This window comes from Tasmannia lanceolata, unplaced genomic scaffold, assembly GCF_043159265.1.
Source record: "Tasmannia lanceolata isolate RefF3 unplaced genomic scaffold, GAP_Taslan_0.1 ptg000008l, whole genome shotgun sequence".
In the NCBI taxonomy this organism is placed as follows: Eukaryota; Viridiplantae; Streptophyta; class Magnoliopsida; order Canellales; family Winteraceae; genus Tasmannia; species Tasmannia lanceolata.
In genome coordinates, this window is record NW_027518685.1 from 11,473,783 (window position 1) to 11,488,123 (window position 14,341).

Genomic DNA, 14,341 nt, shown 5'->3' on the forward strand with positions numbered 1-14,341 from the left:
ATGTGGGAGAAGGTCAAAGGAGGCTAGGATGGGCCGATGAGGAGAGAATATAGAGGGCACGAGTGAGGAGATGAGTGGCTGAAAAATAAGGAAAGAAAAACTCTATTTAGAAGCTTAAAAAAAGGGTGTGGAAATATCAATTCTCGTTCAAAAAATTCCTATTATTAATCTTCTCATACGATACAACATGGTAGATTAATGTAGGCATCAATAACAGCCGCTTGTTCTCGATGGAATGGTTTCCACATGAGGAGACCCATCATCAGGGCCGATGCCAGAAATTATAGTAAAAAGATATTTTTTACAAGGAAGGGGTATAAAAATGGTAAAATTAAAAATTTAAACTTATTTTCTATCTCGGGGATGATTGTAAAGGGGGGCATATATTTTTAAAAAAGGGGTAAGTATAAAAAAATATTAAAAAATAAAGGTATATTTTTTTTCCCAAAAAGGGCAATTGCCCCCCTTCCCTTTCAAGTGCCATCGTCCCTGCCGATCATCCCAATCCTAGAATGTGGTGGGCCCGACACCGGATCGGGATATTTGATAAGATCGATCACTTAAACTAATTGTCGGTTGTAAGTTATTAATAACTCAATAATCAGTTTTGAATTCAAAATTGAGAATTAACAGGCCCAGATCATTCCTTATAAACTATTTTTTTCTTGAAAAGGAACTCGTTAACGCATGGTATTATAAAAGGCTTAAAAAGAGTCCCACAAGGCAGTAATCACCGTCAGATCAATCCAAAAAAATCAAATTTTGGGTCCCACACAGATATGAATGTGCGATTGAGACTGTTGATCTTGTAGTTGATCATGAGGTGACTCACAAATGGTTTAGCATTTCTTCGCGAACATCTGATCCAAGGTGGAGATCAAATGGATCAATGGACATGATCACATCGACGTGGGGCCCATCAATAAGATGTTAAGAAAGAGCTCAACATCCAGTCTTTAAAAAAAAAAAATTCATTATAAAAACATAATCTGAAACTCACAGAAATTCCAGCTTTCTTCAGTTCATCTGTTCCTTTCACTAGCAAAAATCAATGGCCTGCACTTCAGCCCCAGAAGAGAAGAAAGAAAACAAAAAAAAAACAAGAAGTGGTTGCATAAATGGTCAACCTTATGTCCTTTTCAGCCATATTTCATTAGGTAGAAATCTTTGAATATAAGTAGCTCGTGGGAAGCATTAAAATGAAATGCAACACACTACACATACATTGTTCTAAAGAAGGAATTAAAATGCCTAAATTCTTCTGCTTCTCCTAATCTTAATCTCGGAAGAAAAGGAAGAAGGAAGAAGGGATGGCTCTTCGCCATGACATGAAGTTTGTCAAAAGCTTCAGTCGATACGAACCCGCGAAGCTCGGATATGGCGCCCTTGTTGGGTGCTTGCTAATCTCTCTGGGTTTTCTTGTTTTGTTTAAGCCTTACTTAAGCCCTCTGCCAATTTGTAAGTTAGTGTAATTAAGCTTTAATTATCTGTTTTTATGTGTTAATTTACTAAATTTTGTGTGCTCATGTTGAAATTTTTTCTCACAGCAAATTTGAGGTCGTCGATGAGAGCTGGTCTAAGTATGCTGATAATTGAAAATACGGGCAGTTCTCAGAGAATAGGTATGTTTCCAGAATGGTTTCTAAAAATTTCACCAGATTTACAAATAATATATTGATGTAATGTTGTTCAAATTCATGTTTAATTTATAAAATTTGGCTTTAGTTGGAAATTACATTTAGGGCCCGTTTGGATACCTGCCATTTTGTATTTGGATTTGGAATTGAGTTTTGAATACAAAATGAATAGATCCGGCAGCTCATGTAGAGGGAGATGGAGAGGGAAGGGGGTACTTCCTAGTAGAGGGGAGAGGTTGAGGAGCAAATGGGGTGAAGGAAACTGCCACATCTGGATTTCCAATTTCTTATTTCCACAGCATATTTAGAAATCTGATTTTTTTCATTGTTAGCTGCTGAATTAGAAATCCAAAAATTTGATCTGATCCAAATTACAATGCAAAAAGGGCTGCAAATGTGAGAAATCCAAATCAAAATCTTCTCGGCATCCAAACGGGCCCTTAATTCAAAAAATGAGAGAAATTTAGAATTAATCGAGATTTTCAAAGTTTAAAATGTGGTACAAAAAAAGCCGAGATTTTCCCATAATTTTCAATTATTAGGAGATTTTTGTAACTATGTGCGATTTGGTGTCAAGAAAAATTCAAGATTCTTCCATTTTTAAGGGAAATGTTATCAGCACTACTGCATTTTTGATGAGGGCACTCCTCACTTTATTAAAAATACGGTATGGCCCACACCATAAGATGATCCAGACCGTCCATTAGATGGATCACAGCCTAAATAATTTGTGCCCCAAAAATTATTTTCATAGGCTGATCCTAACCCTCCGAACTGAATGTTAGATTGTTGATCCTAACCCTCTATAGATCGGAAGGTTAAGATCAACCTATGTAAATGATTTTTGGGGCACAACCTATTTAGGATGTGGCCCATCTAATGGACGGTTTGGATCATCCTATGGTGCGGTCCATACTGTACTTTTAATAAAATGAGGAGTGCCCTCGTCAAAATACAGTAGTGCTGATAACATTTCCCTTTTAAAAAAGTAAACGAATGGATGTAAAATTTGTTCTACTCGAAAGAAACGGGGGCCTAACCAAAAAATCGGCAACCTAGTGCTGTCATTTGGTTCGACTCGTCGAGTCAAATAGGTTAGCCTGGCCCTGTTGGTACTTGTGAGTCAGACATGTCCAAGACTTAAATTTCCCTACTGATGTGGTTAATAATTACACGAACTCAGCTTGTCTTTTCTTTTTGGAAAACACTTCTAAAACGGACCCCGTCCAGTAGCTAAAGACAGTGGTGAAAATGACCCTCATTTTCTGGTGATTTTTTGCATTTCATGGGTTGCGTGCTTACTTTCTTGTCTTCTTGGGCATATGTCACAGATGGGGACCTTGTCTTCTTTTTTTTTCCCAAACGAAATCACGTTTTCCTAGTAGCCCTCTTTCTTTTCTAAACAGCTGTCAAAGGTTATTACTGTTCCCAAAAGGCTCTCAGAAGTCAATTTAAAAAGAAAAGACAAGCTGAGTTTGTGCAATTATTAAAACATGGTAGTGCCAACATCAGTAGCGTGTGAATTTATACAGTTGCTAATGTAATTTTTACTTGTGTGGTCTCAGAGAGCAAAAATTTGCAGGAGCAAAAGACTAAATGCAATCTTTCAGACCCAAGATCTGATCTTTGTGAAATTGAAGGAGATATTAGGATTCATGGGAATTCCTCTATGGTCTTTGTTGCTTCATCTGAAATGGGTATTTTGGCGCGAAATGAATCATGGAAGATCAGACCTTATGCCCGAAAGGGCGATCTGTTCGCAATGTCAGCTGTTAAGGAATTGTCGATTAAATCGTTAATCGGCCATGAAGAAGCCCCTAATTGCACTTTAAATCATAATGTACCAGCCGTCATTTTTTCGATCGGAGGATACACTGGAAATCTCTTCCATGACTTCACAGATGTATTGATTCCTCTATTCATAACTTCGCGCCAATTCAACGGAGAAGTTCAGTTTCTAATAACAGATTATAAACCTTGGTGGATTATCAAATATAATCCGATACTTAAACAGCTCTCTAGATATGAAATCCTCGATTTTGATAGAGATGATCGGGTCCATTGCTTCAAATCAGCGGTAATTGGTCTTAGATGTCACAAAGAATTAAGCATTGATCCTTCAAAATCTCCAAATGGGTACTCTATGTACGACTTTAATGAGTTTTTAAGAAACTCTTACTCATTGGAGAGAGCGGCCCCAATTCAAATTGGAGATGGGTTAGGCAAGAAACCGAGGCTTCTGATTATATCGCGAAAAAAATCAAGGTCTTTTACAAATGAAGGAGAAATAGTTGAAACAGCTAAAAGTTTGGGCTATGAAGTGGTTGTTGCTGAGGCCGGCGTGTCGAGTGATTTGTCGAAATTCGCACAAATCGTCAATTCTTGCGATGTGATGATGGGTGTTCATGGAGCGGGGCTTACTAATCTTGTTTTTCTTCCAATTAATGCAATACTAATTCAAATAGTTCCTTTTGGGGGATTGGAATGGTTATCTAGAACTGATTTTGGAAAGCCAGCCGTAGATATGAAGCTAAGGTACTTGGAGTATAAGATAAAGATGGAGGAGAGCTCTTTGATAAAACAATACCCACGAAATCATGTTGTTCTAAGGGATCCTTTATCAATTCATAAACAAGGATGGTTAGCCTTAAGGTCTATATACCTTGACAAGCAAAATGTAATGCTTGATGTGGGCAGGCTTAGAGCCATTTTATTAAAAGCCCTTGAGCTTCTCCATCATTAGGAGTTGTGTATCAATTAGAGAGTTACTACAACTCATTCTTTTCCTCATGTTATTTTATTCTCTAGGCTTCCTTTTTTTGGGTAGCTTTTCATTGTTCAGTTTCATGGATTTGTTAGTTGGGCAACCAAATATACTGAAAGAAGCATTACGTTTGGTTGAAGCTGTTGTAATAAGTTGTGAAATTATAAGAAAATTGTGCTATACAATGTTTGTGGTGGGAGACCTTAGCCTTTTGGGAATGAATGGGGTCTAAAATTTTCCATCCTTGAATGATGGTTTTTTCTTTTTTGAATGATGAGAAATTATTAATTAAAAGTAAGAAAGCGCCCGCCCGACCGAGGAAATCCTATAGCAAAAGAAAAAAGATTCAATAAAAAAAAATGGAGGGTACAACCCGAAAAGCAAAATCAAGGGGAAGATACAAAGATCTCCAAACTTGTCCGGTTAACCCATATTCAGGCGAGATGATCCGTCCGCTTCACTATTTGCCGATCTCTTTATTCCAGACTATCTCAAAAAGGTCAAATCCATTGCCGATGCTCTCGCTATCATTCGACAGCTGCCAGTTTCTAATGTTGATCTAGCCATTTGCACTCTTACTAGCCTGGGCTCAGCTATGAATCTCGTGTCACAACCCTCTATGTTCATCCTGAACCCCCTTCTTTTGCTGATCTCACCTTTGTTCTTCTCAAGAAAGAATCTCAACTCGAGCATGACTCTCAAGTTGCTCAATATATCCATGGTTCACAATACTTTCCCTAATTAAATCAAGGTTTTTATTTGAGATAATCTGTCTTTTAAGATATTAGTATGTTTTGGTTATAAATAAAAAAAGTTACCATGGGTAATTTGGTTACAAATTGTTGGCATGACTGGATTTACAAAATTCACTCAAATGTGATGAGTTTGTCTAAATACTTAGGGCTGCAACTTGGGTCGGGTTCAATCCAATCTTGGCTTGGGTTAGGTTGGGCAACTTGACCCAAACTAGACCCCGACCTCTAATTTTATTGTGATTTCTTGAGATTATGTTTTTTTTTTTTTTTTGGCATTTTTTCTGTTTGAACCTAGGTTAATCCAAACCCAACTTGACTCAACTTAACCAGATTTGGAAAAAATAGGTTAGATGGGTTGGGTTAGGGTTGAGAGATTTAGAGGCAGGTAATTAGGTTAGGGTTGACCAGCCTCAACCCGAGGCTTGGGTTAGGGTTGAGGGAATGCTATCCTGGGTTGGGTTAGGCTTGGTCTTAACCTGTTCCAAGCTGACCCGATTTGCACCCCTAGTAAATTGTCAAACTTGAAGACTGCTTTTGCAAATAAGGCAAAGTAGAAGACTTCTTTTTCAAAAACACCTTTTCACAACTATAAATAAACTAACAAGCCAAACACAATGATTAAGGCTGCATCCGAAGCCTCGTTCGTTTTAGATTGTGAGATTCGATTGGGAGTCCAAATCCAATTATGTATAATTTTTAGTCCAATAAGGGCCCGTTTGGATGCAGAGAATATTTTGATTTGGATTTCTCACATTTGCAGCCCTTTTTGCATTGTAATTTGGATCTGATCAAATTCTTGGATTTCCAATTCAGCAACTAACAGTGAAAAAAAATCAGATTTTCAAATAAGTTGTGCAAATAAGAAATTGGAAATCCACAGATCTGGCAGTTTCCTTCACCCTCTTTGCTCCTCAACCTCTCCCCTCCAATAGGAAGTACCCCCTTCCCTCTCTCTCTCTCCCTCAACATGAGCTGCCGGATCTATTTATTTTGTATTCAAAACTCAATTCCAAATCCAAATACAATATATGAGGTATCCAAACGGGCCCTAATTGAATTTGGACTCACAATCTGTTCTCACAATCTAAAGCGAATAGGGCCAGTGTTATATTTTCCTAGAAATTGGGAAAGATTCTCGATTCCGTAAAACCAATTTCATTAAGATTGAGTTAGCCAAATGCCGAAAAACTCATATTGTTTTTTCATTTGACCAAATGTAAGCTTTGCAATCATTAGAAATGTTAGAAAATAAGAAGATATTTAATTATTATCATTAGTAAAATATATAGGAAAATCTAAAAATAAACCCCATGTAAACACTTTAAATTTCATTTGACCAAATATAAGCCTTGTAATCATTAGAAATGTCAGAAAAAAAGTATTTAATTATTATCATTAGTGAAATATATAAGAAAATCTAAAAATAAGCCCCATCTAACCACTTGATTCTCTGAATATAAGAGATTTTTAGTTTACCAGTTCTCGACCTGCTCCTTAGAATTTCTCTAAATTTATAAATTATTGCATGAAAGAGGACCTACTGCAGAGGTAAACCGACATAATATTCCAACACTTCTCTAACCTCACATATTCACATGGCATAGAAAACTTGTTAGTTCCAGATCCTTTGCCAGCTATAGCCTGGGCTCTGTTCTAAAGTCTAAAGATTAGCTTTTGTCTCATCTAAATGCAAGTTGGGAATTGAAGGTGATATAATACAGTGCCAACTTGGCAGCCATGTGGCTTGGATAAATTAAGTAGGGTTGTTTTGAAACAAATGCTTGGAGGACTTCTTCAACAACTAACTTATTTATTAATCCTATTTAGTCATATTTCATTAAGTCTAGTAAGTCGTGTTTACTAGTCTAGTAAGTTATATTTTATTCAAGTCTATGAAGTTGTACCGTTGAAAATTGTAGTAGTAAGTGTAGGAAGAATCTTACAATGTTTGTTGTATGAGATGGAGAAATAGGGAGCTGATATATGCGCCCTTTTAATTCTCTGGACACCCAGTTTCAAACTTTCTCACCGGCTAAAGAAGGTGACCCAATTTAAAACTTGGAGACAAAGCTCATGTACAGAAACTCTCTCTCTCTCTCTCTAGCACGTGCCCAAATCCATTGAGGTGTGGGAGAGAGAAACGAGGGTTAGGGTTAGATGGGTCTTTTGGCCATTTATCTCTTTTTTTTGACATAGTAATTATAGAAAGTCATTTCATGGCTGGCTGATGCATGAGAGAGCAGCCATCTTACGTGACTTAATTGAATAAAACAAGGGAAATGTTATCAGCAGATTCAGCACTACTGTATTTTGATGAAGGCACTCCTCACTTTATTAAAAGTACAGTATGGCCCGCACCATAGGATGATCCAAACCGTACATTAGATGGGCCACAGCCTAAATAGGTTGTGCCCCAAAAATCATTTCCATAGGTCGATCCTAACCCTCCAATCTATCTAATGGACGGTTTAGATCATTCTATGGTGTGGGCTATCCTTACTTTTAATAAAGTGAGGAGTGCCTTTATCAAAATACAGTAGTGCTGATAATATTTCGCTAAAACATAGGGAAATTATATTTTCTGTTCCTAGGATTGGCTATCATGCTTGGATGAGTTTATCTTGGAATTTTCTGCTTCACCAATTTTGTTCTAGTAATATTTTATCCAAAAACAAAGGGCGACACGAACAGAGGATAGCATATGTCTATTTAAGGATAAAGTAAACCCGGGATTGATATCCCCATGATGAACATCTCCAATAATGTTGGCATCCAAGAAGAATCTTAATCTTGGGTCTATCTGTTAGAAAAGTGATGTGCAAATCTGTAATTTAGGATTCGAGAATACCTTATAACAAATTAACCTCACAACTTGAAGACAGAGATCAATAATACTATTTTCTGCAATAATAATCTGTAAAGGAAAAAAGAAATCGTTAGATCACTTATCGAGTTGAGGCACGAAGAATCTTCGCTATCCTTAAGGCAAATCTCTCCCCCATTATGACGAATCAAAGGTGCAGATGGACGTCTCGGCGTATGCCTCCAGGATACAACAACTCTCGCTCCAGAGGTGTGCACTCACGCAGCCCGGATGCCTAAGAACTCTCTTATATTTGCCAAAAGCCTTGAGCAGAAAACCAGAGAGAAAACCAGAGAAGAGAAAGAGCAGAAGAAGAATCCGTCAATGATATCTTTCTGTTTTCTCTAAAACTGATTTATATAGAAAGGTAATTGACACGTTAGGGTGAAACGTCGCACTCTTTTAGTGCATGAGAGACGTTTTTCAAACGGTCACTAAACCACGATTAAAGAATCTCAAACGGTAAAAAAAAGAGTTAAAACAAAAAATAAATAAATTCTTGACCGTTAAAAGGAAAAATAAATAAATTCTTGACCGTTAAAAGAAAAAATAAATAAATAAAAATAAAAGCCTTACGTCCACGCGCGCGGCCGGACGGAGCGCGTGTGTGGTAAGATCAAAAGCCCACCGGACCCAAGTGGGCGATCCGTGCGCGTAGGATCCCCATGACCTCTTACTTATTCACAAGGTTAAGAGAGTGAAAGTATATATATGGCCACTCTCATCCTCTCACACTTCCCATCTAGGACTAAAGTTTTCTCATGACTTTAGTCTTTTTGGAGGGAAGCCCAAAAGCATACATATAAAGACTAAAAACACCCCATTGTAAGTTTGAATTACAAAAAACACTTTTTTCATATAAAAAGTCAACATTATCAAGATGGAAAGTACCATTGTCCCTCTAGAGCAATTGTTTTGAAACTCAGTCAATAACTTGTCAAAGGAAAAACATGTCAACTTGGGCGAGTTAATGATTGACACAGTGAGTTTTGATTGACTCTCTAGTATGGACTCTAGTTTATGGACCCAGGACTGGGTTGACTTGGGAGAGTCAGTGATTAACTCAGTGAGTTTTTAAACATGGCTATTGAGAGGGAGAGCAAGTGTTGCAACCAAACTGCCATTGGGTAGAAGTCATGAGAGCCACTTGTGTCAGTATAATAGCATTAGAAATCTGAATTTTTACAAATTATATTTAGGGAATTACTAGCGTCCATCGCAAAAGGGTTTTTCGCTGCTGGTCTGTCGCACATCAGACCAGCCACCTCGTTAGTGGAGTGGCTGGTCTGATGTGCGACAGACCAGCCGCGAAAACCCTTTTGCGATGGAGCTTAGCAAATCCCTTATATTTATAGTACCTTTAAAAATGATATAGCTAATTATCATTCAAAAAAATGAAGTAGACTTTGACATCATTTTGTTCTCAACAAACAAGTAATTAATTTTCATTTTAAAGCAAAGATGGGAAGACATGATCTAATTGAACTAGATACCAAACATTAATTTCACCATATTCACTTGTAAAATGATAATACAAGAGGAAAAACTGACAAGCAGCCTTTCAAATGACCCAAGAAAAACCTCATCTATGGTGATTGATGTAGGAGCTTCAGGGCTTCTAACAATGTATTTCTAAGCCTACCCAAATGAGGCTTTACATTTTGTTTTTCAAGGTATACAGACTTCATGGCTTCCCAACCTTGCTTATGAATAGAAAATGGGTCTTTTAATACAGGATGGTCATGTGGGTATTGCTCAATGAGAGTGCTCTCCTCTTCTTGTATCTTATACTCCAAGTACTTCACCTTCATTCCTATAGAAGGCTCCTTAAAGCTACTCCTGGCTAACCATTCCAATCCACCCAAAGGAATCACTTGAATTAGTACAGCTCCTTGAGGGAGGAACACCATGTTGGTGAGCCCGGCGCCATGAACGCCGATCATCACATCACACGAATTCACCAAACGGGCGAACTTAGATATGTCGGTACCTGTATTGGCCTCTGCAACCACGACATCATACCCCAAGCTCTTTGACATTTCCACAATTCCCCTCTCATTAACAAACACTCTAGATCGCTTTCGAGATATAATTAAGAGCTTAGGCCTCTTGTAGTCAACTTGGTCTCCCCCAATTCGAACCGCTGTCCCTCTCCCTAACGAAAAAGACTTCATCAATAGCTCCTTGAAGTCTAACATAGAGTACCCATTTGTCGATTTTGATGGGTCAATGCCCAATTCCTTGTGAAAACTCGTACCCGCGATCAATCTTGGGAAACAATGAACATTTTCGTCGTGATCTATTTCGATTACTTCATATTTGGAGAGCTGCTTGAGGATCAAATGGTATTTGCCTAACCACCAAGGTTTCGAATCGGTTACGAGGAATTGTACTTGTCCGTTGAATTGGTGGGAAGTGATGAAAAGCGGAATCAACACATCAGTGAAGTCATGGAAGAGGTTGCCTGTGAACCCGCCAACAGAGAAAATAATGGCAGGAACTGTATGATTTTGGGTGCAATGAGGAGGGGGCTGGTGTTCATCACCATGTAAGGATCCTAACGATAATTTGCTAACACGCGCCATGGCTACTGTATCCCCCTTTCTAGGATAGGGTCTGATCCTCCATTCTCCTTTGGATTTTGGTATAGATATTGTGGTACAATTTCCTTTGACCCTTATATCTCCTTCAATGTCGCATACGTCAGATCTCGGCCCCGAAACATCGCATATGGGCTTCTTTACCTCCATTTCTGTTTCTGTGTCTTCATCTGCAAAATTAGCATATTAGAATTTGTAGTTTCTCTTTTCTGGTTTTATCTTTCTGAGGGGATTTGCCAGCCACCTATGCAGAATCCACTTCGCACCCCGTCTTTTTCATGTGATGACAGCGGCATATGTTAACTTTTGCTTTATTCATTTAATTCATCTGAGATGCAGAAGATGGGGCGCGAAGTAGCAAATCCCCTCTTTGAGATTTTGTAACGTAGAGATAAAATCATATGCAATAATAAAGTGCTCTTGACTCTTGACCATAGTTAGCAAAACGTGATAAGGCAAAAAAAGGGACCAGAAAATTTGAAGTTTAGTGGTTCAAAATATCCATTTACATAGCGTAAAGTTGGAAAGTTGGCAAAAAAAACCCGTTTAATATTTTGAAAATGCTAAAACGTTTTGCTAATCCTAAGTATTTTTACGGCGGCAAACCGATAAAAAGCGGGGTTGGAAACACTGACCTGAGTCAACCAGGTGATTTGGTGAGTTAACCAATGGGTCAGATAAATAATTTGAATACTTTTTGGTATATAAAATACTAATAAATAAATAATAATTGGAAAACTTAATTAGGTTTTCTTAATTGGGCGAGTCTAACTGGAAGTTGCCCGAGTTGATTCAGTGAACTAGGCAAAATCCACTGGGAAACTTCAGCTTAGTTTTCTCCACCGCTTAGTTAATGACTAGGTCGACTAGACATGGGTGAGCTAGTTGATCGCTATGTTTTTGAAACGCAAATGATACGGGCACAACCTTGTTTTGATATAGGCACGAACTCAAGTTTCACGTGTCTGCCTAGTGACAGTAGTACAATTGATATCCACTATGGTGCTTTGCACATTTCAAGTGAAAAATGAGACAATCTCACCACCAACAACTAGAAAAGGCCCTTATTTTTATAGGGGTATAACTTGGGTCGGGCTCAATCCCGACGTTGGTGTTTCCTTGGGTCAGGTTGGGTTAGGTGTGGAAAAAGCCAACTTGATTTAATTTCAAATTGGGTTAGGGTTGGAAAAAACCAAGTCGATTTAATTTCAAATTTGCTCACCCAACCCCCTCCTAATTTTATTACAATTTTCAAAATCTTAGCTTCATGGTTTGTTTTGTATATTTTTCCTTTTTCTGGCACGACCCAAGGAGTAGGCGTGCAACTTGGGTCGGGTCGGGTTGAGCTTTTGCTAAAAATTGAATTGGATTAATCAACTCGAACTTGACCCAATTTTAAGGTAAAAGTTCAACCTGAATTCCCAAAAATTGACTCGAGTCCCACCCTTAGAGCCAATCTGAACCCAACCCAACTCGGGTTGTGGTGTTGGCCTCAACCTGACCCAACCCGGCCCTAGTTGCACCCCTACTTATTTATGACTTGTAAGATTGGCTATCTCAACCGATCTTATAAGGGTTAGTTAACACAGTTTTCATTCATCATTCAGAGCAAGAATTATTGGATTGAGAAGAAAAACTCTCACCTTCAACCATTAGCATTTTTACATTTGCCTTCATAGGTCCCTGTAAATTCACTGAAAGAGGGAGAAAGAAAGAGAAGTTAAGGGATGCATTGGAAATTAAAAGAACCCATGTGAAAGAAAAGTAAAAAAGATTAAAATGTTCTCACCTATAACAGGGCAAAAACGAGTTTTGAGAAAGGAGAGAACGACTAGAGATAGTATCATACATGCTATGATCCATCCTTTTCCTAACTTTCTCGGCTCTTGCCGTATAAAACTCCTCCAACGCTTCATTTCAACTCAAGTGACCTCTCTCTCCTCTTCTTCTCATTTACTTTGTGGCCTCTTATACTGAAATGTGTTCCTTTTATCCCTCTTTTTGTGATACTGCTGATGGTTACAAATCCGTAGATCATGTGAAATCACACAATTGTCATTACTTCATATATTACACTGGAATTGATATAGACACTCCTTTTCTAATAATGTTACATTTCTATTTACAATTTTCAAATGAGTTGTTAAAGGCTGATTTATTTTAACTATTTCAATTTTATAAGGAAATGAGAAGGGCATGAAGAGGCAGATCCATGACAACCCACTCAATCATGATTGTTCGTTTGGTGGGACTTATTGTCAAGATCACAGCCTCTAAATCATAGCCAATGGACAATCCCAACCGTTCAATTAGTAGCTTAAAAATAGACTGCCAGCACGTAGCTTAAACATAGACGACCAGCATAAAACAATCATTTGTCAACACTCACGTTATTTGATCAAATAATTATAAATTCTGATTAGAGTCGCGGTATCCAGCGAACAGGTGGGACCTCCTAAATGATAAGTTTTGGTCATGATTCTGGCATGCACACACGCAACATAATTTATATATATAACCCAAACATGGGGACCTATGATTTGGCCGACACTTCGAACTTATTGCCGACTCACGTGTCCTGACGTGTCCGACACGACACCTGTGCCCACACGTGTCGACACTCCTTTGGACACTTTTACTTGAATGGCTGGAAGTGTTAGACTTAATGTGGGTGTGTGGACATGTTTTTATAACGTGTCAAGTGTGACATTATGTTTTTTTATTGAATATTTTGTTTACCTCATATAGACAACTCGTATCCATGTTGAAACTGGACATACAAATTCATATCCACAAATCATGATTACGTATACTTTCTATTTTAGCCGTGTCTCAGTTTATAAACTGGACACTCCGTGTCCGTGTCGACACACGACACTCGTGTCCGTGTCCAGAAATCATAGATGAGGACACGATTTCACTAACTGCTACATTTTTTGGTTCTTCACGTTGAAAACACCTTGGCCGCGTTTGGATTGCCAGAATCAGGAATAGGAATCGCCGAATCGGTATCTTATTTTGATTGCTATGCCGATTCCCCTATAAACATAGTAGGGAAAAAAATAAAGAATAATTTAAAATTTCTAATAAAAATTTCATTCCGACTGGTGCAAATCAGAATACCACCTCTTGGGGTAAAAAAGAGATTTCGGCAATTTCCCTTTTTCATCCTACCCCGATGTTGATTCTGACCCCTTATTCTGTTCATTTTTTTTTCTTCGAAACAAATGGCAGAACCAAGCGTAATCGGAATAGGATGCTGATTCCAACGCATGTGATTCCAGAATCCAAACACCTCTTAAGTATTTTCATTAGAATACTTGATACCATAATTGAGGTGCAACTTAAACCTTATTTTATAATTAAGCAAATGATTTGAAAATAAGGGAATGATGGGGACATAGGCCAAGACGCCCTGATGTTCCCCTTGCAGCCTCCCTGCAAATCTGGTTGTTAATTGGCTCATCCAACACTGCAATCTTGCCATTATAGGAGCTGGAGCACAATGATGTTTGGAATCTCGCGTCTAACTATATATGACTAGAGTGCACAAGAATCTCTCCACCATGGAGAAGTACTCTAGGTATAAAAAATAGTTATGCCAATGTGATCTCTTAACCACTTTTGGACGTGGTTCAGTTTCTCTTTCATTTTCTAAGGATCATTCCGTATTTCTTAGAGAAATTTTATCTGCTCAAAAAATAAAAATTTCTGCAAATTAA

The 14,341-nt window shown here is 38.1% G+C and overlaps 2 protein-coding genes across 2 annotated transcripts; one reads left to right on the top strand and one right to left on the bottom strand.

The window, feature by feature from the left end:
- The first annotated feature begins 1,219 nt into the window (after positions 1 to 1,219).
- On the top strand, positions 1,220 to 4,602 carry LOC143882911 (alpha-1,3-arabinosyltransferase XAT3-like). The gene is made up of 3 exons (XM_077386291.1): positions 1,220 to 1,458; positions 1,548 to 1,622; positions 3,203 to 4,602. The coding sequence occupies exons 1-3, from the start codon at positions 1,311 to 1,313 to the stop codon at positions 4,378 to 4,380; spliced, it is 1,401 nt and encodes a 466-aa protein (XP_077242406.1). The 5' UTR covers positions 1,220 to 1,310; the 3' UTR covers positions 4,381 to 4,602.
- Positions 4,603 to 9,496: 4,894 nt separating this feature from the next.
- On the bottom strand, positions 9,497 to 12,639 carry LOC143882912 (alpha-1,3-arabinosyltransferase XAT3-like). Its single transcript, XM_077386293.1, has 3 exons — positions 12,409 to 12,639; positions 12,263 to 12,313; positions 9,497 to 10,789 (listed from the first exon to the last, which is right to left on the bottom strand). The coding sequence occupies exons 1-3, from the start codon at positions 12,533 to 12,535 to the stop codon at positions 9,606 to 9,608; spliced, it is 1,362 nt and encodes a 453-aa protein (XP_077242408.1). The 5' UTR covers positions 12,536 to 12,639; the 3' UTR covers positions 9,497 to 9,605.
- Between the last annotated feature and the right edge of the window lie 1,702 nt (positions 12,640 to 14,341).